This window comes from Epinephelus fuscoguttatus, linkage group LG9 (assembly GCF_011397635.1).
Source record: "Epinephelus fuscoguttatus linkage group LG9, E.fuscoguttatus.final_Chr_v1".
Classification (NCBI taxonomy): Eukaryota; Metazoa; Chordata; class Actinopteri; order Perciformes; family Serranidae; genus Epinephelus; species Epinephelus fuscoguttatus.
Window position 1 is genome coordinate 41,798,007 of NC_064760.1, and position 24,115 is coordinate 41,822,121.

At 44.1% G+C, this 24,115-nt stretch overlaps 1 protein-coding gene across 1 annotated transcript; it reads left to right on the forward strand.

Annotated features, from left to right (window-relative positions):
- The first annotated feature begins 3,358 nt into the window (after positions 1-3,358).
- Positions 3,359-23,819, forward strand: LOC125894323 (uncharacterized). Its single transcript, XM_049585648.1, has 3 exons — positions 3,359-4,380; positions 23,626-23,675; positions 23,806-23,819. The coding sequence occupies exon 1, from the start codon at positions 3,381-3,383 to the stop codon at positions 4,332-4,334; it is 954 nt and encodes a 317-aa protein (XP_049441605.1). The 5' UTR covers positions 3,359-3,380; the 3' UTR covers positions 4,335-4,380; positions 23,626-23,675; positions 23,806-23,819.
- The last annotated feature ends 296 nt before the right edge of the window (positions 23,820-24,115 follow it).

Below are 24,115 nucleotides of genomic sequence, written 5' to 3' on the forward strand. Positions count from 1 at the left end.
CACAGTGGTTACAGGCTATTTAACAGGCCGGGTGTGCACCTTGGGAGCTCAGCTGCGGAGAGGGAGACCTCCATGTTTGAGAGGCGGGAGGTCCGATGCTTCCAGCGAGAGGAGAGGGAGAAATAAAACAAAATAAGATAAAATAGGAAAAACCTGTCTCCCTCTTTTATTTTATTTTCAGCGTTTAATCAAGGCGGAGGCGGGCGGCTGGAGGTCCGAGACTTCCAGCGAGGAGAGAGGTAGAAACAAGCCCCCCCAAGTCCCAAAGCAATAAACAGGACAGACAACAGGATTTTATTTATTTTTACACTACATTTTCACTGAAAGCTGACCGAATCCGACCCGAGCCCGAATACAATTTATAGCTACATTTTCGACCAAACCCGGCCGACCTGTCAGGTACCATCGGGCTCGGATTGCCACACTCTAGTGTGTGTATGTGTCCCTATTGGGGCCTATCTGAATTTCTGTCTTTGAGAGATATTATTTTGTAATATAACTGAATTTTCTATCCATACATATAAATTTTAAATATATTAAAATTATAAGGCATCTTTGAGTAAACTGCGAGTATCATTTAAGTAGGCTATCTCGTGGCTGGCCGAGTGTCCTCTTTTTTGGAAATCAAAATATAGTCACCCTAATCTAGCACCCAAAATTGTATTCAATTCAATTCAATTCAATTCAATTCAACTTTATTTATAAAGCCCAATATCACAAATTGCCTCACAGGGCTTTACAGCATGACATCCCTCTGTCCTTTGGACCCTCACAGTGGATAAGGAAAAACTCCCCCCAAAAAACCCTTTAACGGGGAAGAAAAAAAAGGAAAAAACCCCACTTTATTTTCATTCCTCCTGGTTTTAAGATATCTGTCTCTGAGATTTCTGTGGTCAGAAAATCCACAGGGTGCCTCAGAAAGCAGATTTTACTATCATATTTACAGACTGTTGAGTAAATTCCTCCCACAGCACAACAGAATGATTTATCTGTCAGGTATCTGATATGAAATAGTAATAATAGAAAACATATTGACTGGCTGTGGACTGAGAGGATCCTTCATCAGATCAGAGCTGGACTGGACTGTCTTTCAATAAAGGTGAGCTCATACCAAACATGTTTAGTTCGATCAGCTGGACTGCTGAGAGTGATGCCTTAAGATAACATGAAATAGCCTCAGTGAGATGCCTGGAAATGATTGTTTCTGTCTAAGAGAACTGTAGTGTGCTGAAGTGAAAATGTCATCTGAACAAACTAAATCAAATAACACAAAATCACTACGGTTCATGGGGACAAGGAGATGGATGTTTACATCTGATAGCCAAGTTATTCATACAGGGGGGTGAGGCATCACAAATAAACTGAGGGCACACTGCAAAGTGGACTGCTGCTCAGAGCATCACCTGCAACAGCTAAGACAGTTGTAGCCTAAGTCAAACAAAAGCACCCACAAATATAGGGCGTCATTCACTGAGTTTTTACGTAAAACAGTTCCCAAGCAAAGTCTACAACAGATTCATCACATGTTCTTAAACAGCAGAATTATTCGCAACTGTGTTGTTATGATGATGAATCACATTGTCCTTGTGAATTAAAAGTGCATGCCAGTTCATCCTATTCAGCATGGGTAAACACCCTGCAAATCACCATAAAACAGCATGAGACTGCAGGGCCTTGTGCACTCTCAGAAAGTGAGGAAGAAGAAGTTGAGAGAATTAAGTCAAAAATGCCAAACCTAAAGTCTGAAAAGAGCAGTGTACACCTCTCTGCCCTTCAGCGTGCATACAAGGAAAGCCCGAGGCAGAGAGAGCAAACCTTCCTGTCCTTCCATGTACCTACATGGGAAGCCCAAAGCAGGGAGAGCAGCAGCAAAGACCTGGGAACAAAAAGAAATGACACTGATAAGTCAGACACAGCATGAAAAGGAGGAGGTGGGGTGGAGGCCAGTTGCAAAGCAGCTTGCAGAGGAAGCAGCAACAGTAGGCAGGCCAGAGCAGTTTAAATAGGGCGCCCTGAATGAGATTTTTCCAATTTGTTGCATAGAAAGGAATCATGTGATCTATCAGCTGACTCCCTTTCATCAATCAGCTGCTCCATCAGTTGATTGGATGTCTGAGATCAGCTGCTGTTGCTGGAATGTGAGCTGAGCTTTACATCGTGTCCTGCCTCAACTAACGCAATGCTTAGTTTTTTGTTGTTGTTTTTTTTTTACAGAGAGAGGGAGAGAAGATAATGTGAACTATTTCATGCAATTTTTCTGTAAGTTATTGATAACTTACTTGGAACGCTGCTTCATCACTTTTTGTCTCACCCGCTCAAGCCACCAGTAATATTTTCTGATGTGATCTATCACTAATTATTAGATGGCATAATTGCCAATTAACATAACCGATGTGAATTGAGGAGTTAGTATAGTGTTTATTTTACAAGACTGTGATGCTTTTTGTAAATTAATCAAAAATAAATATATATTAATCACAAAACATTTTAGCTGACTTTTTGTCATATTGTTTTCTTTATGTTTTTTTTATCTTTAAACTAACCCAGTTAGGCTGATTTATGTATCAGAAATTAGAATCAAGGTGACAGGTTGTATAAAAATTATACATTTAGACAGCTAATGAACTCCAGAAATCCATTCACTCCATTCACTCAACAGCTCCACCATCCACAGTCAGACACACATTCTACTGCCAAATTATTTTTGCCACAAACATCCTCTTAGACTCAGTGTTAAACTGATTATAATGACTACTTAGGCCGCTGCTGTTCAGCGGCTAACAAGCAGAGCTAACTGCTAACAGCCACCGCTGCAACTAACAAACTCCACAAATCCATTCAGCAGCTCCAGTCAGATACACACGGCTGCTTATTTACTGATGCTGCTCTGGTGTAAGTGTTATTGCTGACTAGTAAAACATCCTGGATCAGACCAGTGGCGGCTGGTCAATAGAGGGTGCTAGGGCACCGCCCCACCACTCTCCCCACATTTAAAAAATAAAAATACTTTGCAATATATATAAATTTTTCAGATGAGTAAGATAAATATGATATAGTTAGTGAGTAAAATGTGTCATCTGCAATAAAAATGTAGATTAAAAATGTTCTACGTTGTATAAAGTTACTGATTGGTCACGTGTTTCCTCCCTGGGGCGCAAGAATCTTTGCTCATAGACTCTCGTTGTAAGTTGTACATGCGCAGTTCGCTCCTCTTCAATACAAGAGATAGGAGCTGTCGGGGCGCAGCTCTCCTGCGCCCAAAGCTGAATGCAGCTGATTTACATCCCACCCAATCGCCAGCGGGTGACGTCACAGCCGTCTGTCATGAAGTACGCAGGGACTAGTTTGAGTTTGAGAGAGAGTTGGCGACGGAGAATGAGATGGAGATGGAGAAAGAGAAAGCGAATATGGTGAAGACTTTTAAAACAACACCATTTGAGAGGAGGACGTTGCAGGAGAAGCTGGAAGTGAAAGAGCTTGGACCTGATCAGCCGGACATCACGAGTCAGCAGTCAACAGACAGAGGGAGGCGATACACTCTGTCATTTTCCAGGACGTGGTTTAGCAAGAAGGCTTTGCTAACTGCATGTAGCAAGCCTAATGTTTTATTCTGCTTTCCCTGCCTCCTTTTTCAAACATCAGGATCAGACACAGCATGGATTCAGACAGGTATGACTGATTTAAAGCACTTTTCAGAAAAAGCAAAGAAGCATGAACAAACTAGGATCCACATGGAAAATGCAATGCGACTAGCCATGTTTGGAAGAGTAAACATTTCTGCTCAGCTTGATGAAGGCTACAGGATAGGGATCCATAAGCATGATGCGGAGGGTGACGAAAACAGTCACATCCTGTCTAAAATAACAGACTGTGTCAAGTTCTGTGGTGCATTTGAGCTAGCCCTGCGTGGCCATGATGAAAGTGAAAGCTCAGAAAATCCTAGTATTTTTAGAGGATTGGTGGATTTTGTAGCATCACTAGATGCAGTTCTACACGAGCACCTGGAGAGTGCTACTGTGTTTAAGGGAACATCTAAGACTGTACAGAATGAACTCCTTGACTGCATGCTTTCAGTTTTGAGAGAGTACATCATTGAAGAAATCAGGAGTGCAGACTTTGTCTCCATCCAGGGTGATGAAACAAAGGACATTTCCACTTACTGTCAGCTGGTGCTTGTGATCTGCTACATTGATGAAGCCCATGATGTGCAAGAGAGGTTTTTTGAGTTCATACCTCTCCGAAGTGCCACAGCTGATTCCATTGCCACAGCACTTCTGGATAGGTTGAGCTCCATTCTCCCTGATGACCAGAAGAGCAAGCTCCCAGGCATATGATGGTGCAAGTGTCATGAGAGGAGTCACAGGTGGTGTGCAGAAGAAGGTGCAAGATGTGTATGTGAATGCACACTATGTCTACTGCTTAGGGTGACCATATTTTGATTTCCAAAAAAGAGGACACTCGGCAGGCCACGAGATAGCCTACTTAAATGATACTCACAGTTTACTCAAAGATGCCTTATAATTTTAATACATTTAAAGTTTATATGTATGGATAGAAAATTCAGTTATATTAAAAAAATAATATCTCTCAAAGACAGAAATTCAGATAGGCCCCTATAGACAGGGGACACATACACACACTAGAGTGTGGCCGACAGGTCGGGCCGGGTTCAGTCAAAAATGTATAAATTGTATTCAGGCTCGGGTCGGATTCGGTCAGCTTTCAGTGAAAATGTAGTGTAAAAATAAATAAAATCCTATTGTCTGTCCTGTTTAATTGTTTGGGGACTGTTATTTACGTGACAACGCCTGAACACAGCACACACACACACACACACACACACACACACACACACACACACACACACACATTGGCTGTTTGTTTCTACCTCTCCCCTCGCTGGAAGCCTCGGACCTTCCGCCGCCCGCCTTCGCCTTGATTAAACGCCAAAAATAAAATAAAAGAGGGAGACAAGTTTTATTTTTGTCATTAAAGTTTTTATTTCTTTAAACATAACATATATAAACAGACAGTATTACCTTTAGTTACATGACATTCAAAGGCCCGTGATAAATACTTATAGTATACAGAACAACCAAAATAGACAGTCAACCATTATACTGATATCAATGCAGCCAGGTAGATCATCAAAGTGTCACAGCAGTGTTACAAGCAAGAAAGCAGTCCCATTACCTCTTAAAGTTCTCAGTATCATCATTGATCTTAGCCAACGTGTTCATATGATACGACCTCTAGCACTGATTCCATCCATTTCTTAATATCTGGAGAGGATGTATTTTTCCACAATCTGAGGATCATCCGGGCAGCTGTGACTACCCCTACCTTTATCACTGCAAGGTCGTATTTTGATATATTGGGTAGCTCTGTTTGGTCCCCCACTAGGCATAATCTTGGTGATATGGGTATCGTTGAACCCACCCACTCCCCTATGTATTTTAGTACCATTCCCCAGAATGGGTTAACAAGTTTACATTCCCACATTGCATGTAAAAATGTTCCTGTTTCTGTCTGGCATTTCCAGCATAGGTTATTAACCATTAAACCCATTCTGTGGAGCTTAGAAGGGGTAAATTAAAACCTATGTATTATCCTATACTGAGTAAATTTCCCCCTAGCCTCCTTTATATATTTCCCAGTATTTGATAATATTTTTAGCCAGACCTCATCACTCAGGTCACACCCAAGGTCCTTCTGCCAGATGGTCCTAAGATTTTTACAAATATCTTTTTGTAATCCACCAAAGATTTTGTAAAACACAGCTGCCCTGTGTGCTATACAAGGCAGTTCCAGAAATTCCATCACTGGACTCTTGTCCTGAATAAATTGGCCCTTAGTTATACAGTCTCTAATCTGTAAGTACTTCCAAAAATTATCTTTACTTTCCAAATTATATTTTTGCTTAAGTTCAGAAAAAGAAATAAACACTCCATCCAAATATAGGTCACCTATCTTGTGTATCCCTTTTATAAGCCATTCCTTCCAACAGACAGTCCTTTTCCCGATCCGTATGGCAGGGTTGTGCCATATAGAGGCATATGATTGTCTTAAGTGCAACACACCACACATCCTGTGTACTTCCCTCCAGTCTGCCTAAGAATGAGCCAGTACTGGGTTTGAAAAGCAATCCTGTCCGTTAGTAGTTGAACCATGTGAAAGCATGTCCAAAGGCTTGAAGGGACTTACAAGCTCCTGTTCGATTTTAATCCAACTCAGTTCTGGTTCAATTCCCTTCCAGTGCTTTCAAATGCCAGATTGTATAGCCTAACATTGGGTAGAGCCATCCCTCCTATGTTCCTTGGTGACCACATTTTCTTTATATTGATCCTTGGTTTCTTCTTGTCCCACAAAAAGTCTTTGATAATCCTGTCAAATTGTTTAAACAGCTGTGGTGATATGCTAACAGGCAACATCTTGGAAATGTAATTGAATTGTGGGGCAACCACCATTTTTATCACGTTAATTTTTCCCCATAGAGTAAGCTTCAATTTTCCCCATTTGTCCAGATTCATTTTTATCTTTTGAAGGAGAGGTTCCATATTTGACAGCATTACTTCATCTAAATTTGGATTTAATTGAATGCCCAGATATTTCATACCTGAAGGCATCCATTTGAAATTAAATTAAGTGACATAACTGGAGTGGCATGTATTTGATAAAGGCATACACTCTGATTTATGCCAGTTTATCTTATAACCTGATAATTTAGAATATGAGTCAATGCATTCCAATAGCACCGGCAGAGAGGAGGCAGGATCTGCTATCACTGCCAAAATATTGTCAGCATACATAAACAGCTTGTGCTCTCTCCCCCCCTGCACACACACCCTTAATTCTTACATTAGCTCTAATTGCTGAAGCCAGTGGTTCTAGCACTACCATGAAAAGCAGTGGGGAGAGAGCGCAGCCCTGCCTCGTCCCCATAGAAAGGCAGAAAAAATTTGAAATCAGCCCATTTGTGAGAACAACTGCTCTCGGATTGGAATAGAGTATTTTAACCCAATTACAGAAGCCAGGCCCGAATCCAAATTTTGAAAGAGCTACCATGAGAAACCTCCACTCCACCCGGTCAAAAGCCTTCTCGGCATCAAGGGAGAAGGCCGCGACCGGTACCGGGTTAGAGCGATTCATATATGTGAGATGCATAAGTCTTCGTATATTATCAACTGAGGACCTGTTTTTAATAAAACCCACTTGATCACCGCTTATGATGTTGGGTAATACCTTCTCTAAACGTGACGCAAGTGTCTTTGTCAGAATTTTAAGATCCACCCCAAGTAGACTCACAGGTCTGAAATTAGATGGGTCTGATGTTTCTCTGTCCTTTTTAGGGATAAGAGAAATTAGTGCATCATTAAATGTACCAGGCAGAGTATCTGTTTCAAATGATTCCAAATACACCTTAGAGTAATATGGGGGCCAGAATGTCAACATATTTCTTGTAATATTCAACCGGGAAACCATCCAGACCTGGTGACTTCCCGGTTTTCATTGATAGAATAGTAGCTCTAATTTCTTCTGTTATAGGAGCATCCAGTTTTTCTATTTGCTCACTAGAGATAGTGGGCAGATTAAGATCTGGAAAAAATGTCTCCACTTCTTCTGTGTCAGGTGCATAGGTAGATGTGTACAGATCTTTGTAAAATTTTTCAAAAACCTCATTAATTTCCTTTGATGAAGTTACTACCTCATTGCCCCTCTTAATCATTGGTATGTTATTAGCACTATCCTGTTGCTTCAATTGTCTAGCTAGAAGTCTGCCATTTTTTTTAACCCCTTCATAAAAATTGGTTTTAAGCCTGAATAAGGCGTATTCGGCTTTTTTCTAATATATATGTCATGTAACTGGTATTTCAGATTTCAAATGGTTCGGTATAAGTGATCTGAATAATGCATTGCCAAATCCTTCTCTAGCTTACGTATCTCTTGGTCTAATCTTTATTCCTTCTTTGCATTTTCTTTTTTCACTTTTGAGGAGTGGGCAATGATTTTCACTCTTATAAATGCCCTAGATGCTTCCCAAACAGAAGATATTCTTTCAGTGGAGCCAATATTAATTTCAAAGAAGGATTTAAGGTCCACTGACAATGTGTCGCTAAATGATTTATCTTGCAACAGCATAGTATTGAGCCTCCAACGACCCCTTTTTACCTTATCTGCATTCAGGTCAATGTGCACCTCCACTGTACCATGGTCACTGAGGGCAATGGTACCTTCTCACAATCCACAACTGAGTCTACTAAAGTGTTTGATATCAAGAAAAAATCAATTCTTGAATGTGACTTGTGGCAGTGAGAATAAAAGGTGTATTCTCTCTCACGTGGATTCACTAACCTCCATATATCCACTAAACTCATATCCTCTACCAGCATCTTAATTGAAGCTCTGTCTTTAGGTGAAGATTTGCCACTGGATCTGCTCTTAGCAATCATCCCATCCATTACCTGGTTGAAATCACCTGCCATTATAACCTGGCCCTCCATATTCCCTAACACTCTATTGACTTCATGAAAAAAAATCAGGCTCCTCCTTGTTTGGTGCATATGAATTGCATAGCACTGTCTTAATCATATTAATCAAGGCTTCAATACAAATAAGTCGTCCTTCCATATCATTATGTTGTTTCAGCATGACAAAGCTTAGATTTTTATTTAGGAGAATCATCACCCCATTCCTTTTGCTTGAGTAGGCGCTATGAAAAACTTTCCGTACCCAACCTTTTTTGAATTTCACTGCTTCCTCATCCCCTATTACATGCGACTCCTGAATAAATGCTGTATCTGTATTTTTGGCTTTCAAATATGCCAAAACCTTCCTCCTTTTAATTTGGTTTCCACATCCATTAATATTCAATGATATTATATTAACGTACCTGTTAGCCATACTTTTCAAGCTTGTAAGAGCACTGTGGTTGTGACTGCTATTTACTCATCATAGCGTTAATTTTATTAACAAACATATTCTTCAAGTTATCCAAAACATTATCAGGCCTACTCAGATGTACTGTCTTAGTGTAAAAATCAAACATAAACAAAAAACAGAAAACACAAAAACCCTCACGCAAAACAACACAGAACATGGTGCTGCTAAGCCATCCCCTCCCGTCCTGACTGAACATGGACTAAACTAAACAAACTTCACTCGGTCCGTGAGGCGCGTTGGCAGTTACCTAGGCAACACAACCCTCTCGGCCCCCAACAAACCCAGTGCCTCACGTTAAGCTCATGCAAACGTCTCTTCACGGGAATAAACGCCTTTCTTTTCTCCGCCAGCTCTCTTGTCAGATCCTCAAAGAAAGACAGTTTACAGCCCTCCCACTCGATTCCGCGTTTCTCCTTAGCCACCTGTAGCACCTTGTCCCGGGCTGATGAATGTATGAAGCGCATCATTATGGTCCTCGCCGGTTGATCCGGGTTTGGCATGGGGGCGAGAGAGTGATGGGCACGTTCAATCTCGAATTCGTTACTGGTGAGACGGAGCCCCTCGGAAATAATCCTCTCCACATACTGTATCATTTTGCCCGCCTCCTCTTTGCCTTCTTTCAGTCCCACCATCCTAACATTATTCCTCCTGCTCCCGTTTTCGAGGTCCTCCACCCCTGCCTACAGCGTTTCCAGTCTCTTGTCACATTTATCCACATTTTTCTCCATCTCTGCATTTGTGTCCTCTATGTCTGATATCCGTTGTTCTACCTCTCCAAGTCCAAGTCTTTGAGCTCCTTCGTTGTCTCCTTAATTGAGACCACATCCACTGCCACCACCTGTAGAGTGGCGTTCATCTTTCGTATTTCCTCAAACATGTTTCCATCGTCATTCTTCCTTCCAGCGGTAATATCATCGGTTTTGGGTTTATTTGGCGGAGGGTTTCTTTCTGATGTCTCCACCGGCGAAACGCTCTCAGGCGGCAGGCTGCTTTTCGTAGCTAGCTTGCTTCTTGTCGACGCACCTTTGAAAAAGTTTGTTCCGCTATTGTTTGCCATTTCTCCGTGAGGCTGCAAGTTGTCGGTTGGATACTGATGCTAACACCTCTTTAATAGAGGACACTGATATTCTGCCAGAAAGCGAAGTGTATGTTTCCAAATTTATGTAATTAACTGATGGTTGTCAAGAGCTCTCCTAGTGTGCTGCCTCTTTCCCGGCGGTCCCACGTGACTCCCGGAGACAAATTTTATTAAGATTTTATCTTATTTTGTTAAATTTCTCCCACTCCCCTCGCTGGAAGCCTCGGACCTCCCGCCATCCGCTCCCGTCTCAAACACGGAGGTCTCCCTCTCCGCTGAGCACCCACAACGCACGCCCGGCCTGTTAAATAGCCTGTAACCATAACAACTGTGTGACACAAACTCAGTGCTTTAGTCATTAAATAATGTCGGGCTCAGTTCAGTTTTGGACATAACAAAACAGAATGACTGTCGGGTTCGGACAGAAATATGCGGCCCGGGCCGCACTCTAACACACACACACACACACACACACACACACACACACACACACACACACACAAGGAAAACCGGACATTATCATCAATTTATAAACACCCCCCGGACGCCCCGGACAGGACGTGAAAAGTGGACATGTCCGGGCAAAAGAGGACGTTTGGTCAGCCTATCACTGCTATGCTCACCAACTCAACCTAATCATGCAGCAGGTGACCTCTCACATCCCAAGAGTTAGTCAATTCTTTGACCTGGCTGGATTCTCAGGCTTTTTTTTGAAGATCTCCCAAGAGAACCAGCATGCTTGATAGAGTGGTGGCACACAGACTCCCAAGAGCAAGCACAGTAAAATGGAACTTCCATAGCGGTGCTGTGAACACTGTGTTTAAGCACAAAGATGACCTCCTCCAGTGTTTTGAAACCATCAGGGACTCTGGAGGGTTTGATCCTACCACTGTATGAGAAGCTGGAGGGTTTGTGAGGCTGCTGGAGGATAATACTTTCAGCTTCTTCCTGAAACTGTTCCATCACATCATGCCTCATGTGGACATTCTCTACAGCCAGCTCCAGAAGAGAGACCTGAGAGACCATTGACTCAGTCTTTGTCCAGGGAATCATGCAGCAGTTCACAGACAACAGACAAAAGATCAGGTAAATTAATATGTATGTTGTGCTGTTTGATACTGATTACTGATACTGTGTTAATCTCTATGATGCTTGAACAACTTAACTTTTCTTGTTATTGTACCTGGCAACTAAAGCTTACCCTTTCTCTTCTGGTTCTGCTCAGAGATTCCATCCCTACTGTCTGTGGAGAACATTGTGGCAGTGAATCTCAGCAGCAGCTGGCCAAGAGATGCTGCACCCTGGGCCCAGGTGAACTTCAGAGGACAGCTACAGAGGTGAGATAGAAGCTTAATGTGTGCTGTTGGTCTTTTACAATGTCTTTAATCATAGTAGTGCTGTATTGTGCAGAAAAGTGGGGACACGCCTTAGAATAGGCCCTGTATAATATAATAGTCTAGTTTTATAGAGGCAGGCTGCTGGACCCGGAAACTCTGCAGCCTTCTTCAGGGTCTTACAACCCCCCAGAAATGCCCAGAATGATTTGAGTGTAACACAGGACATAGGACTATATTTCACTATATCACTGTATTCTTTCATGATTAGTGCATCGTTTCACACTATGTTTTGCAAAGTCTCGGGCTTAAGAGGTTAATTTGCATTGTCCCTATTAAATAATACATTCATAAAATAAATTGTTTTTATATATTATTATTATTATTAGATCATATTGTAAAGCTGACTTATATCCATCTCCATATTTATATTCATATTTTTAGGTTTGTGACACTATCTTGGGCCATGCAAAAGAGAGGTTCTCCTTCACCAAGCACCTGATCAGTGCTACACAGCTGCAGGCAGACAAATTCCAGCAGTACAACAGCCAGTTCCCTGAAGCAGCACTGAACACCACCATGAAGGCTTATAGTCCAGGACCCATGGGGTTGAACCTTGTTTTGTCGGGTGCAATTTTTTTCTTTGCTGTTTCTTGTAGCTTGGGGGTACCTCTTCAAAATACACGAGGGTGCTCGGTGATATCATAATATGGGCATTTTCAGATATTAACCCCTTCATGCCCCAAATCACACAAAAATAGATTTATGATATTGTATGCTGAATACATAAATTAAATGCATCAAATTTACATTCTTTAATGTTTTTTCATACAAGGGGTGATAGAAAATGTATTGCATTCCAAATGATTAGTATTAACCCTTTCAAGCCAGGCCTGTAAAACAACTTTTGTAGCAGGAGTCATTAGCTACGACACACAACTCAAATTTGCATTGTGTTGGATCATTTATTGATAATGGCAACAAAACATAAAACAGGAAAAGGGGTGCAGCTCTTCCACCCACAAAGTGCATCCTCACCCAGTGTGTATGCACCCACACTACTAAAACAGTATGGAAAAAACATAACTAACATAAATTCAATAGTACACACTCAGTGGTGTAAAGAACTAATCTCGCAGATGGGTTACATATTTGAGTCTTGAGCATCCTACTCTGAAACTTGTACAGAACATTGTGCATGGCAAACCATGCACTTTACAGCTGCATTTCTTGGAGTTACAAGGAGTTTCACTCTTGCAGCCGCACCGGATCATCTTCAGGATGTAGTCTGGAACAAGTTTGACATCCTCAGGTAGGTGGATTGGGATCAGTGTCCTATTACATGTGTCCTTTTTCCATCCAAATTCCTCTGGGTTCATTGCAGGTGGCTGATTGTTATTGAGATTTCGCCACAGGTATGCTTGGAAGCGGGCCCTCTTTACATTTTCAGTGAACGCTTCCTTTGTCGGAGGTAGAGCAGCTAGATTTGGTGAAGACATATATCCTTTCCCATTCTTTTTTCCCCAGACAAGTAGCCTTGTGTGTGTCATGTCTGTGCTCTCCGTTATGCCATAACAGGCTGAGATGAAGGCAGTGGCTTGGTCAAGGACTTGCTGGAATGGTGCATCCACATTACCAATAGCTGATAGATAGTAACCAGCTTTCAGGGCTTTGATGACAGAGCCTTTCCCCAAACCATAGTACAACGCTACAGTGTCACACCCTGATATGGCATGGGCTGGTAAAACGTGTTCGACAATTTGTGTCTGCTTGGCCAGTGTTGACTTGATGTCCACTATTACTCTCTCCTTGCAGGGTGATTCCATGATGAGTGGTACATCCAGTCCTGCCTGATGGTAATGATGAAGAAGCAGGATAAACACATCTGTATCATTAGAAACAACTGTGATTTGATGGACTTCTCCAGCACACCTCAGGACTTGTTGGACGATGATGGTGTTAGCTTCTTCCTGCTGATTGTCTAGGTCATATCTGGTCCGTCCCTCTTCCATCTTGATCTCGAGGGGACATGGGTCCTCACCTGTCAACACCAACTTGTGTGTGTTAGTGCTCTGTAGATGGAATAGCCTGTCTTTGCTCAGTTCCTCACACAGTAATTTGTTCAGCTGTTTCTTGTTGTCGATGGATGGCAGGACAACTTTCTGGGCTGGTAGCTTTGTTGATAGGAGGAAATGATGCTTTTTGTTGATCACTATCTCCCTGACATCTCTGGTGACGGACTTGATACTGTAATCATAGTATCTGTCAAAGATAAGGTAGACGTCACTTGCTAAGAAGTATGAAGTTAGCCGTGCTTTAACATTATTGATGAAATCAGCTACGGTGCCATCTGCTGGCCAGTGGATAGTCCAAAGAAGTGCAGATCCATCGATGACAGTGATATCTGCGTCACCGGCTTTCCTCTTCGAGACTTCACCCTGGAGTGACTTCTTCAGTGTGGACTTGGCTTTACATAGTCGCATTCCTTCCTCAGTGAACATGGTAGTTGGGACTGGTGCCAGCTCGTGGGAGAGAACATCCTTCACGTCAACACTGCGGTCACTAGAGAACAGTACGATGACCCTTGAGTAGATGACATCTAGGTCATACGTTTTGGCATCACCAACTTGGATGGATTTTGTTGTTATTGCCATTGTCTTCACTTGTTCTGAGATAGTGCCGTAAAATCCCTTTGGCCAGGTCTTTTCAAAATCTGCCAAAATTGTCTTGCCAATCTGTACAGCATTGTCTACATTCACAGGTGCTGGGGCTATCTTGACATGTTGCCCCTGGAAGAAAGGGCTTTGGACATGTGGAGGAAGCTTTTCCATGGACCTGAGGTAGTAGAGGCCATATCTGGCATAGTTGACATGGCTGGCTGCAAAGTAGTAGGGCAGCATCTTCCGGAAGGTGTTCAGATGGAGAAGCCAGTCACTCTCACGTTCGGCCCGGATGTAGGACATCAGCAGCAGCACTGGCTTGACCAGAACTCATCAGTGCGCGCATCCCTCCAAGACACAAGTGCATATCTTGAAACCTATCTGGGTGGGCCCATTTCACTTGCACTGCAACCCGGTAGAGCTGTTGGTCACATGTCAGCACACTGAAATCCTGTCCAGTTTTAGATGTGAGCTCTTGGACTCTGGTCATGGCGGTCATCATCGTATCAGGATCCGATGGCTTCATGTCAATCAGGGGTAAGTAGAGCACTCTTGTCTTGGCCTGAGGGAGATGGCCCAGCGCCCTGCTTTTTTGTGTGTTGTATCCATGGAATTCTGGGCAGTTGTCTTGAGTAAGAATGTCCTGTAGAAAACCAAGGTCGGCCTCTGAAGCTCTGCTAACCACAACTGCTTGTTGAGCGAGTGACTTCAGGGAACAGACAGCCTTTGTGGCTTCACCTGGTGGCATTGGAGGGTGTTTGGGTCCCTGGTATCGGTGGATGTCTACGTCATATGGAACATCTGGTGAATCTTTAGGGATCCTTTTGATCTTAGGATTTGTTTGCTCCTCAGCCTCTGGAGTCCGTGAGTACTGTGTTAGAAGGACAGCCAGAGAATGTGTGGACTGCTTCCCATTCTGTGAGGATATATTGGCATCAACGTTATCAACAATAGCCTGGACTAGACCATCTTCAGCATTACATACACCAGATAACTTCAGATCTGCTACAGCTGCCTGAGATGCAGATTTCTTAAACCTGCAATATTCTGTGTATGAACAGCCCACACCATAGGAGTACATACTATTGATGAGCTTCTTGGACTCTACCATCGTCCCTGCTAGGTCTATTTGCAAACAAGTTGCTTGAGACTTGAGAGTACTTGTGACAATTGAACCAATGAGCAGTGCAGGGAGGGTATTATCGAGCCTTGGAGACACCTTTGCTAACAGCATTAACAGAAAGTCACTCACTGACTCTTTGATAATGTCCTTATTAATGCTGGTGTTGTAGTGTCCCTTGTCTATGTCAATGTTTTTCACATCCTGAATTATTTGCTTGCTAGCTTTTGTTGCAATGCTCTCCATGTCTCGTCTACATCCACAAGTCTGACAGTCTGTGAGGCACAACTACGAAAAGCAATGATATCAACAAGCCTGTCCCCTTTAAGGTCTGTATAGGCTGCAGACAGTTCAACAGAATTCCACATTATTGATCGGTCAGCTGTCATCTTCTTTACCACTGATGCAAAGGGGTGATCTTCGTCAGTGTCCTCTGTGTTTCTAGAGGTAGGGGCCTGCCCTGGGAGTGACCTTAAATTGATCTTTTTTGACAGTCATTGTGGTACCGGGCGTCTGCTGCAGGCAGATTACTCAGTGCCCCCTAAAGACGGCGTTCGACACTTTGCGCAACATCATCATTTCGCCTTCCACAAACCTCTGAGAGAGACTCCTTGGTGTTTAATTCTCTGCATAGGTATGCCAACCTCCATCTGGATGGGTGTTTCTTGTTAACATTAACATCACAAAACTCACCACAGAAAATACAATGCTTTTTAAAATCAAAACATTCACCTGAGCCACCAGATTGTGAGCACCTGGTCACCTTGCAAGGAACTGTGGCATCAGTTTCTCCAGGCCTCTGATGTTTGTGCCGTTCAGTGTATGTCTTTGAAGTGTAACATGAAACACAACTTTTATGACATTTCAATGTGAGATTATTGTTTTGTCCAATGACTCTTGAAGCTCAAAGTGTTTTTGTCACCATATATCTTACTACAGCAGATAATGTTCGTTATTCTGACTGCTGTTGCAGAGATCAGTGGTTCCTTCTTCGCTTGGCACTTGAACTTCCAACTGAAGTAACACTCCTCGGGCACTGGGTCCATAGCCAACTCTGTGAAGAAAAACATTAAATGAGTTATTATTACACATATGTCCCTGTGTGATTTACACTAAAATGTTGGATGGACTAGCAGACTCACTTGAATCAATAGCTCGTTATTTGCATGGCAGGTGAACCTCCAAACGAACAGTTCTCAGGCACTGAGTCCATAACCAACTCTGTAAAAAATGTGAGAGTTACACATCTATTTTCCTGTGTGAATGTCTCTAAAATGTTGTCTTGACTAGTAGGCTATAGCAAACTTACTCAATATAAACAGCTCCTTCTTTGATTGACATTTGAACCTCCAACAAAAGTAGGCGTAACACTCCACAGGCACTGGATCCATAACCAATGAAATGTAGTCTTGACTGGAAGACTTCCTTGAATAAACAGCTTGTTCTTTGCTTGGTAGTCAAATGAACACTCTCTTGCAGGCAATGGATCTATAACCATGTAAACATTGTAAATACATTTTAAATGGGGTTACACAAGTATATCCATCTAAAGTTGGACACGTTACAGCTAAAATTGTTCAGAAGTTGCACTTATCACATTTTTTGTAACAAAAAGTTATTAGTTATTATTTAGAAATATTAGCCTACTGTTTTGAACATTACCATTGTGTTTACATTAACGTTGGCCTTTTTAACAAGTGCAACTTTATGAAAAATCAATTGTACTGAGTGGATACATGTAAAATAAGTGATGCTGGAAAAGGAAGACCTAACTTTATTCGGACTGGTATAACATTACAGAGTTGCTAACTACAGTACATTTGACATTAACGTTAGCTTAAATAGCTAGCATAATGAGAGAGAGAAAACTAATTTCTAATATTGTGAAATAACACTAAATACAGATATAACAATGTTCACAATAATCTTATGAAGAAAATACTTACATTTTATGCTTTATCAAAAGCATGATATGGATGGATCACAATGATCTTGCATTGACTTGCGCAACAGGTAGGAGCAATACAGGAACTGTGCCACTTGCGGGGCACAAAATGCCAAATACAATCGGGAGGCAGAATGAGTATCACAACATAATGGTGCAAGAATGGTCTCGTCTCGTCTCGTCGTCCTCCGCTTATCCGGGTCCGGGTCGCGGGGGCAGCAGCCTCAGCAAGGAAGCCCAGACAGTCCTCTCCCCAGCCACTTCCATCAGCTCTTCCGCGGGAACCCCGAGGCGTTCCCAGGCCAGCCGGGACCCTTCAAAAGACCCTTCATGATGGTTATGATCAAGGATATGTGTACCCGGCCCGGAGGGTTACCGGGGCCCCGCCCTGGAGCCAGGCCTGGGGTTGGGGTCCGTGGGCGAGCGCCTGGTGGTCGGGCCTTCGCCCATGGGGTCCGGCCGGGCCCAGCCCGAACCGGCTACATGGGTTCGTCCCCCTGCAGGCCCACCACCCGTAGAGGGATCCAGAAGGGTTCGGTGCAATGTGGATTGGGCAGCAGACCAAGGCGGGGGCCTTGGCGGTCTGATCCTCGGTTACAGAAGTTGGCTCTTGGGACATGGAATGTCACCTCTCTGGCGGGGAAGGAGCCGGAGCTTGTAGAAGAGGCTGAGCGTTACCGGCTAGATATAGTCGGCCTCACTTCGACACATAGTTCCGGCTCTGGAACCCTAGTCCTTGAGAGGGGTTGGACTCTCTCCTTCGCTGGAGTTGCTCCGGGTGAGAGGCGGAGGGCCGGGGTGGGCTTTCTGATAGCCCCCAGACTCTCTGCCTGTACGTTGGGGTTTACCCCAGTAGACGAAAGGGTTGCTTCCCTGCGCCTTCGGGTCGGGGAACGGGTCCTGACTGTTGTCTGTGCTTATGCACCGAACAACAGTTCAGAGTACCCACCCTTTTTGGAGTCCCTGGGACGGGTGCTGGACAGTGTCTCAACCGGGGACTCCATTGTTCTGCTGGGGGACTTCAACGCTCACGTGGGCAATGACAGCGGGACCTGGAGGGGCGTGATTGGGAGGAACGGCCTGCCCGATCTGAACCCAAGTGGTGTTCAGTTATTGGACTTCTGTGCGGGTCGCAGTTTGGCCATAACTAACACCATGTTCAAACATAAGGATGTCCATCGGTGCACGTGGCACCAGGACAGCCTAGGTCGCAGGTCAATGATCGACTTTGTAGTCGTCATTTGACCTGCGCCATATGTTTTGGACACTCGGGTGAAGAGAGGAGCAGAGCTGTCAACTGATCACCACCTGGTGGTGAGTTGGATCAGATGGTGGGGAAGATGCCGCAGACCTGGCAGGCCCAAACGAACAGTGAGGGTCTGCTGGGAACGCCTGGCGGAAGAACCTGTCCAGATGATCTTCAACTCCCACCTCCGGGAGAGCTTCGACCGCGTCCCGAGGGCGGAGGGGGACATTGAGTCCGAATGGGCCTTGTTCCGCTCTGCCATTGTTGAGGCGGCGGTCGCAAGCTGTGGCTGCAAGGCTGCTGGTGCCGGTCGCGGCGGTAATCCCCGAACCCACTGGTGGACACCAGAGGTGAGGGGAGCCGTCAGGCTGAAGAAGGAGGCCTACAGGGCATGGTTGGTCTGTGGGTCTCCAGAAGCAGCTGACGGGTTCCGGCAGGCCAAGCGGAGCGCAGCGGCGGCAGTCGTGGAGGCAAAAACTCGGGCGTGGGAGGAGTTCGGTGAGGCCATGGAGGAAGACTATCGATCGGCTCCAAAGAGGTTCTGGCAAACCGTCCGGCGCCTCAGGGGGGGAAGGCGGCAACTTGCTCACACTGTTTACAGTGGGGACGGGGAGCTGCTGACGTCAACTGGGGACATTGTCGGGCGGTGGAAGGAATACTTTGAGGAGCTCCTCAATCCCACCAACACGTATTCCAGTGAGGAAACAGAGACGGGGGTCTCGGGGGCGGGTCGTCCAATTTCTGGGGCAGAAGTCGCCGAGGTGGTGAATCAACTCCGAGGCGGCGGACACGCCTCTGCAGCATTGCGTGGACATCGGGGGCAGTGCCTCTGGAGTGGCAGACCGGGGTGGTGGTCCCCATTTTCAAGAAAGGGGACCAGAGGGTGTGTTCCAACTACAGGGGGATCACACTCCTCAGCCTACCCGGTAAGGTCTACTCCAGGGTGCTGGAGAAGAGGGTCCGGTCGATAGTTGAACCTCGGATTGAGGAGGAGCAACGTGGTTTTCGTCCCGGACGCGGAACCGTGGACCAGCTCTTTACCCTCGCCGGGGTGCTGGAGGGGGCATGGGAGTTCGCCCAACCAGTCCACATGTGTTTTGTGGATTTGGAGAAGGCTTACGACCGTGTCCCCAGGGGCATCCTGTGGGGGGTGCTCTGGGAGTATGGGGTGGGTGGCCCCTTGCTAAGGGCCATCCAGTCCCTGTACCGAAGGAGCATGAGTCTGGTTCGCGTGGCTGGCAGTAAGTCGGACCTGTTCCCGGTGAGGGTTGGACTCCGCCAGGGCTGCCCTTTGTCACCGGTTCTGTTCATAACTTTTATGGACATAATTTCTAGGCGCAGCCGAGTTGTGTTGGGTGTCATGTTCGGTGATGGGAGAATCTGCCCTGCTTTTTGCGGATGACGTGGTCCTCCTAGCTCCATCGAACAGTGACCTCCAGCTCTCACTGGGGCGGTTCGCAGCCGAGTGTGAAACGGCTGGGATGAGAATCAGCACCTCCAAGTCCGAAGCCATGGTCCTCAGCCGGAAAAGGGTGGATTGCCCACTCCAGGTCAGGGGGGAGGTCCTTCCTCAGGTGGAGGAGTTTAAGTATCTCGGGATCTTGTTCACGAGTGAGGGTAGGATGGAGCGGGAGATTGACAGGCGGATTGGGGCAGCGTCAGCAGTGATGCGGGCGCTTAACCGGTCCGTTGGGGTGAAAAGGGAGCTTAGCCAGAAAGCGAAGCTCTCGATTTACCGGTCGATCTTCGTTCCAACCCTCACCTATGGTCACGAGCTCTGGGTAGTGACCGAAAGAATGAGATCGCGAATACAAGCGGCCGAAATGAGTTTCCTCCGCAGGGTGGCTGGGCTCAGCCTTAGGGATAGGGTGAGGAGCTCAGACATTCGGGAGGGACTCGGAGTAGAGCCGCTGCTCCTCCACATCGAGAGGAGCCAGTTGAGGTGGTTCGGGCATCTGGTAAGGATGCCTTCCGGACGCCTTCCTTGGGAGGTGTTTCGGGCATGTCCAACCGGGAGGAGACCTCGGGGCCGCCCCAGGACACGCTGGAGGGACTACATCACCCGGCAAGAATGGTTTATTCCTTTATTAATCATCATTGTAGGCAATACATTTGATGCATTCAATCCTATAATGCATGCAATATCATAAATCTCTATTTTTGTGTGATTTTGGCATTTTCGGGCATGAAGGGGAACCTAAAAATGCCCAAGGGATATCACCGAGCACCCTCTTGTATTTTGAAGAGGTACCCCCAAGCTACAAGAAACAGCAAAGAAAAAAACTGCACCCGACAAAACAAGGTTCACCGAAGTATCGGGCTATGGCTCCGGGACTATTACCCACTGCTGAACAAGAGCAAGCTGAAAACTGAACTGTCTCTCATCTACAGCAATGATGGGTTCAAGAACAGCAGTGGTGCTGTGGCTCTGTACCAGCTCTTCATACAGAACAATCTTCAGGACAACTTCTCAGAGACTGTGGCTCTGCTGAAGAGCCTCATCACAACTCCTATGACTACAGCTGAATCTGAGAGGTGCCTCTCAACACTGAAGAGAATCAAGACCTTCCTCAGGAACACAATGTCACAGGATCGTCTCAATGCATTGGCCATGCTCTCTGTGGAGAAGAAACTTGTCAAAACCATCCCTGACTTTAACCATAGAGTCTTTGAGAAATTTGCATCTCTCAAGGAGAGAAGGGCAAAATTTACATACAAAAAGTAAAACACCACACTACATGTCATTATATTTCTTTTTGGCATTAAATACATTGGTGTGATACATATTTTCTTGATTTTTGGTATCTGTATATTTGGGGTTTGGTATAGCCCCCCCCCCCCCTTCCCCCCCGAGAAAATTACACCAGCCGCCACTGGATCAGACTAGCATTTAAGATAATTACAAGCACGACAGTTCTTGGCTTTCAGTGTCTGATAGTCCACCACAAACATTTTTGTCATGTCTCATCAACAAAAATGAAACATAGATTTTGTCTTAGGTTTTTATTAGCAAGATCTGTTAGCTCATCATCATCACTGTCAGCATGGGAAAAAAGCCATTGACAGAAAATTCTGGTCATAGTTTTCATCAACAAATTTAATACTGTTTATGACATTGCCACCCATTTAATATACTGTAATCATCATTACACACTCCAATAAATGAGAGCAGAAAGGACAAACAGTCAAAAATGGGGTTTGCTATGTTTTTAGTACAGCAATTTGATTGCAAAAAAATGTCAGCTGGGTGGTTACAATGCTTGTTAAAGGGTTTCAATAAGAAGTTTTCCAACTTTTTGGATTCTTCCTTCACTGGAGGCATGCGCAAGATACAAAATTTTCTTGATAAACAAATGGCCATTTAGGGGGTTGAGTATTCCTTTTTACACTGGGCCTCAAGAGGTCGGAGTGAGAATGTGTTGGACGTTTACATAAATGTGACTGTGGGACAGGTTAGGACCACAAGACAAGGTAAAAACGGAGGACCTACTTTTTAATTTGATTTTAATGTTTTACATTTTCAGATTAATTAGCACTTAGTCAAATGACCAAAATCCAACTGACATCAGTGAACCTGGAGGTTTTAGGGGTTTGGGGCTCAGTTGCCTACTTGGCCTAGGTGGAAATCCTTGAGCCCATTTGATATTATATTACACTTGCGAATATCTTGTCTATATATTCAGTAGATATTCTTGAAATCCTAGCGGTAAATGATGAATGATCACATTCAGGGACCATAATCCACAGCAGATGGTTTATTGAGGTGAAACGGCGGTCCAGTGTAAGTGTGGATATGCTTATTTTGGATGCTTACACGTGCAGACTTCTCATCACATTCTTTACCCAGATTGCAAAAGAGGTGAACTGTGTATTAGCGACGGTCATTCTACGGAGCCTTGTAATTCGTCACAGAAATCACCCTTCATGCAAGATTAATTTCCCACTGAAGACCCACGCTATGAAAGGTTATAAATTGACTTTAATATTAACTAGCCTTGCCTTAAGGATACGAAGCTCATTCTAGTTGGTACACTTTCCCATTTTTCCCCCTCTCACTCTATCTCACGCTTCCTTTTCTTCTCTGTCTCTCACCCTCTCTTCCCTCTCTGAGCATGCATCACAGGCGTGCAGGCATTAATGTAATAGAATGTGATAACAAATCCAAATTATACTGCAGAAAAAGTGCTTTCATTTGTCTAACAGTTGCTGAGCGTGAGCTCCAAAATGGGGCTTTAGTAAAAGTAAAGAGATTTTTTTCTGTGTGTGTGTGTGTGTGTGTGTGTCTGTGTGTGTGTGAAAAATAGATCATTATGAAAATCCATGTGTAGCATTTTCCCTCCGAGTAGATTTATAATTTTGTATCCCCTCTGTCAGACGTTATTGCCTCAAACAAAGACAAAAGAGGATGCATAAGAATGAGGAAGGTTTTTTTTCCCCCTCTCTTTGACTGTCAGGACTTAAAATATATTTCTATGCTGTCTGTTCTTGCTCTACGTGTGGTGAAAGTCTATCACTTCTTCTCTGAGCTTCTGAATGGCTTCTGCTTGGAGTAAATACGGAGCTCTGTTATGATTTTTGAAGCCTCTTTATGTGTCTCCCCTGACGGAGAACATCAGCCGACTGGAACTCCAAATCCATCCCTGTGTGTGAAAAATGATTAGAGAAAATGAACTTACAATGCATTTCATCACATTCATGCTCTCTCTGCCTACTTGGCTGGGGTCCTGTAGTCAAAGCCAGCAGAATACCTGGAGTTTCTCCTTGAGCGTAGATGCAGAACAATCAGACGAAAGCAAATAGTGAGGCAGAGCGGGAACTCTGAAGTGGGGCTAAACTTGTGTGTGGAACCTGATGTGGATTAAATTGGTGGAAAGATTTTAAGATGTGGAGCTTAGCCCTATTTGCAGTAAAATACTTGCTCAAACACACTCATACGCTCATGTAAACATTCAAATCCAATCAGTGTGCCAATATTAAAAAGCTATTGTAGCTCATCTGACTGGCAAAGTGTGTTTCTTTCCTGCTCTCATTTGTCAGGCTGATGGGAACACAGGAAGGAGGCATTGTTGCCATTCATCCACAGCAACTCTTACTGGCTCGTCAGCATGATAATAGCAAGGCTTCTACTACCTGTATAGACAAATGAATCACACTGCTGGGTGGCTAAGCACTGCAGCAATACTCTCATTTTGTTTTCTTCCCAATAAGTTGTGAAGCACAGATGTACAGTTTTTGGGCCAATTAATGGCAGCAGAAATGTTTCTATGGCTAACATGCTTTTTTTTTTTTTTTTTTTACACAGGGAATAATGTAAACATTCATCTGAAGTCGTGTTGTGTCCACTTGCTGAATGTAAGTCCAGTATTTACGCTCTTTCAGCTCTGTTTTTGGTCTCCACCAACTCCTGAGAAAAGTATCTGGCTCTTTAGGTTCTTGACCTGATTGTTAATAGATTGCTTCTTTTTTGTATATTTTCTTACAGTCTGTTTGATATAGGGGCTTATGAGAAGCAGAAGAAGTAGAAGAAGAAGAAGAAAAGTAAAAGAAGAAAAGAGGTGTCATACAAATCATATGGAAGGGATAGTGGATGGCGTGTCGCTTACATGAGATGCATGAGATATACTTAAATTTCAAAGATGAAAACTGATGCCAAAATTGTTAATTACATCTAATGTTCCTACAGATTTCTGTTTTTCTAGTTGTGCAATTATATTCTATTTTATTTCCTTCGGCAAATACCACACATGTTAAAGAAAATAGTTTGACATAAATACTTGTACAGTTTCTTGCAC